This window comes from Poromitra crassiceps (assembly GCF_964638095.1).
Source record: "Poromitra crassiceps genome assembly, chromosome: 26".
NCBI lineage: Eukaryota > Metazoa > Chordata > Actinopteri > Beryciformes > Melamphaidae > Poromitra > Poromitra crassiceps.
Window position 1 is genome coordinate 6,030,063 of NC_139640.1, and position 1,504 is coordinate 6,031,566.

Sequence of the window (1,504 nt, forward strand, 5' to 3'; positions counted from 1 at the left end):
AAATTATTTTTCGGGATGGTTCCGGGGCGGCAATGTCACTCTGCTGCTGCTGTTGTTTTGGTGAAAGTAATGCAAAAGTAGTGTAATGAGTTACTCTACACAGAAAGTAATATTGTAAAGTAACGTATTACTTTCAAATGAAAGTAACTAGTAATATGTAGTATATTACATTTGGAAAGTAACTTGCCCAACACTGCTCAAAACAGACGACATTTGTTTTCCATTCTGCAGGCTGAAAGTGCGTTTTTGGCCGGCGATCCCTGATCCAGCTAACAGCAGCATCAAGAGATGGTCATCGGAAACTATCCAGGTGCAGAATGAATATCCTGTTACTGTGCATGATATAATGTGTTTATGCAAAAACAAATCATAATAATAAAACACAGTCCACCATGTGATATCAGGTAATGCAATACAAGAGCCCTTTGTTCTTCAATGTTCTCTTTCCTTTTACAGGATACCCTGTCTCTCTCTGACATCCAGGAGCCTAATCCGGTGCCCCTCTCCCACCTCAGCCTCGTGGACATACCCACGAAGCTAGAGAAGGGGGATGAGGAGCCTTGGTTGCACAGCGATGTAGACGACACCAGCGACCTGGGAGAGTCCATTTGTGGTTCACCACTCACCCCCGGGTACTCCGGGTCAAACAGCGAGTCTGTTCCTTACGCCACGGTGATCTTCGCCGGTTCGTACAGTAGCCAGTCCGCCAGCCGGTCCCACGTCTACTTGCGCTCTGAGTCCATGCAGCCCCTGTTGGAGTCAGAAGACGGCTTCAGCCCAAAGAGCTACCAGAATGTGTCAGCTGATGCCATGGCCCGAGAGCAGTGTTTTTTTGGACCGTGCGAGGACGTCGTCGACCCCGGAGGAAAGAGAGATTCGGGCGTTCCTTGTTGGGATGACTTTCCTTTACTTCGAGCATTAGCCATGAATGATGTTCAAAGTGATGAGACACTTCACTAAACTATAAGGGGGTAACTGCTTTGGCAAGGCGTTCAAAGCAGTGGGGAAACAGACCAAATGTAGCCCAGTTTTAAATGCAATGTTAAATGATTTTGATTTTGCATGGATGCTTTGTACCCTAGATCCTCGATGCACGGCTCGCGAGACGATGGCGGCTCTAGACTCTTTCATTGGCGGCTTGCGGCCCGCGAGCCCGGTCAAAAAAACAAATTTACAAACTACAAACTACAAACATAAATAAACCTCAACTTGAAACTACCACACAGCCTATAATATTATAGCCTATGTTTATAATATATATATATATATATATATATATATATATATATATATATATATATATATATATATATATATATATAAAATATATATAAAAATTGACAACCGGTCCGCAACTTTTTTTTCCCATATACTGTATCTACCGGTCCTTAGCACAAAAAAGGTTGAGAACCCCTGGTTTAGCCTACTGAGCTGGGTGTGGAGACCAGGAAAGCACAGGCTGTTTACTGAGCTGGAGGTGTGTGGAGCTGCATCCCAGAGAGAG

The 1,504-nt window shown here is 44.1% G+C and overlaps 1 protein-coding gene across 1 annotated transcript in view; it reads left to right on the forward strand.

Moving 5' to 3' along the window:
- Positions 1 to 1,233, forward strand: part of LOC310798907 (interleukin-6 receptor subunit beta-like) — a gene marked incomplete at its 5' end in the record, with an annotated part of 6,896 nt that extends 5,663 nt beyond the window's left edge. Inside the window, 2 exons of the mRNA XM_083661465.1 lie at positions 232 to 310; positions 457 to 1,233. Of these exons, the coding sequence (XP_083517591.1) occupies positions 232 to 310; positions 457 to 960 (583 nt within the window). The 3' untranslated portion in view covers positions 961 to 1,233. The remainder of the gene's footprint in view (positions 1 to 231; positions 311 to 456) is intronic.
- Positions 1,234 to 1,504: the final 271 nt, after the last annotated feature.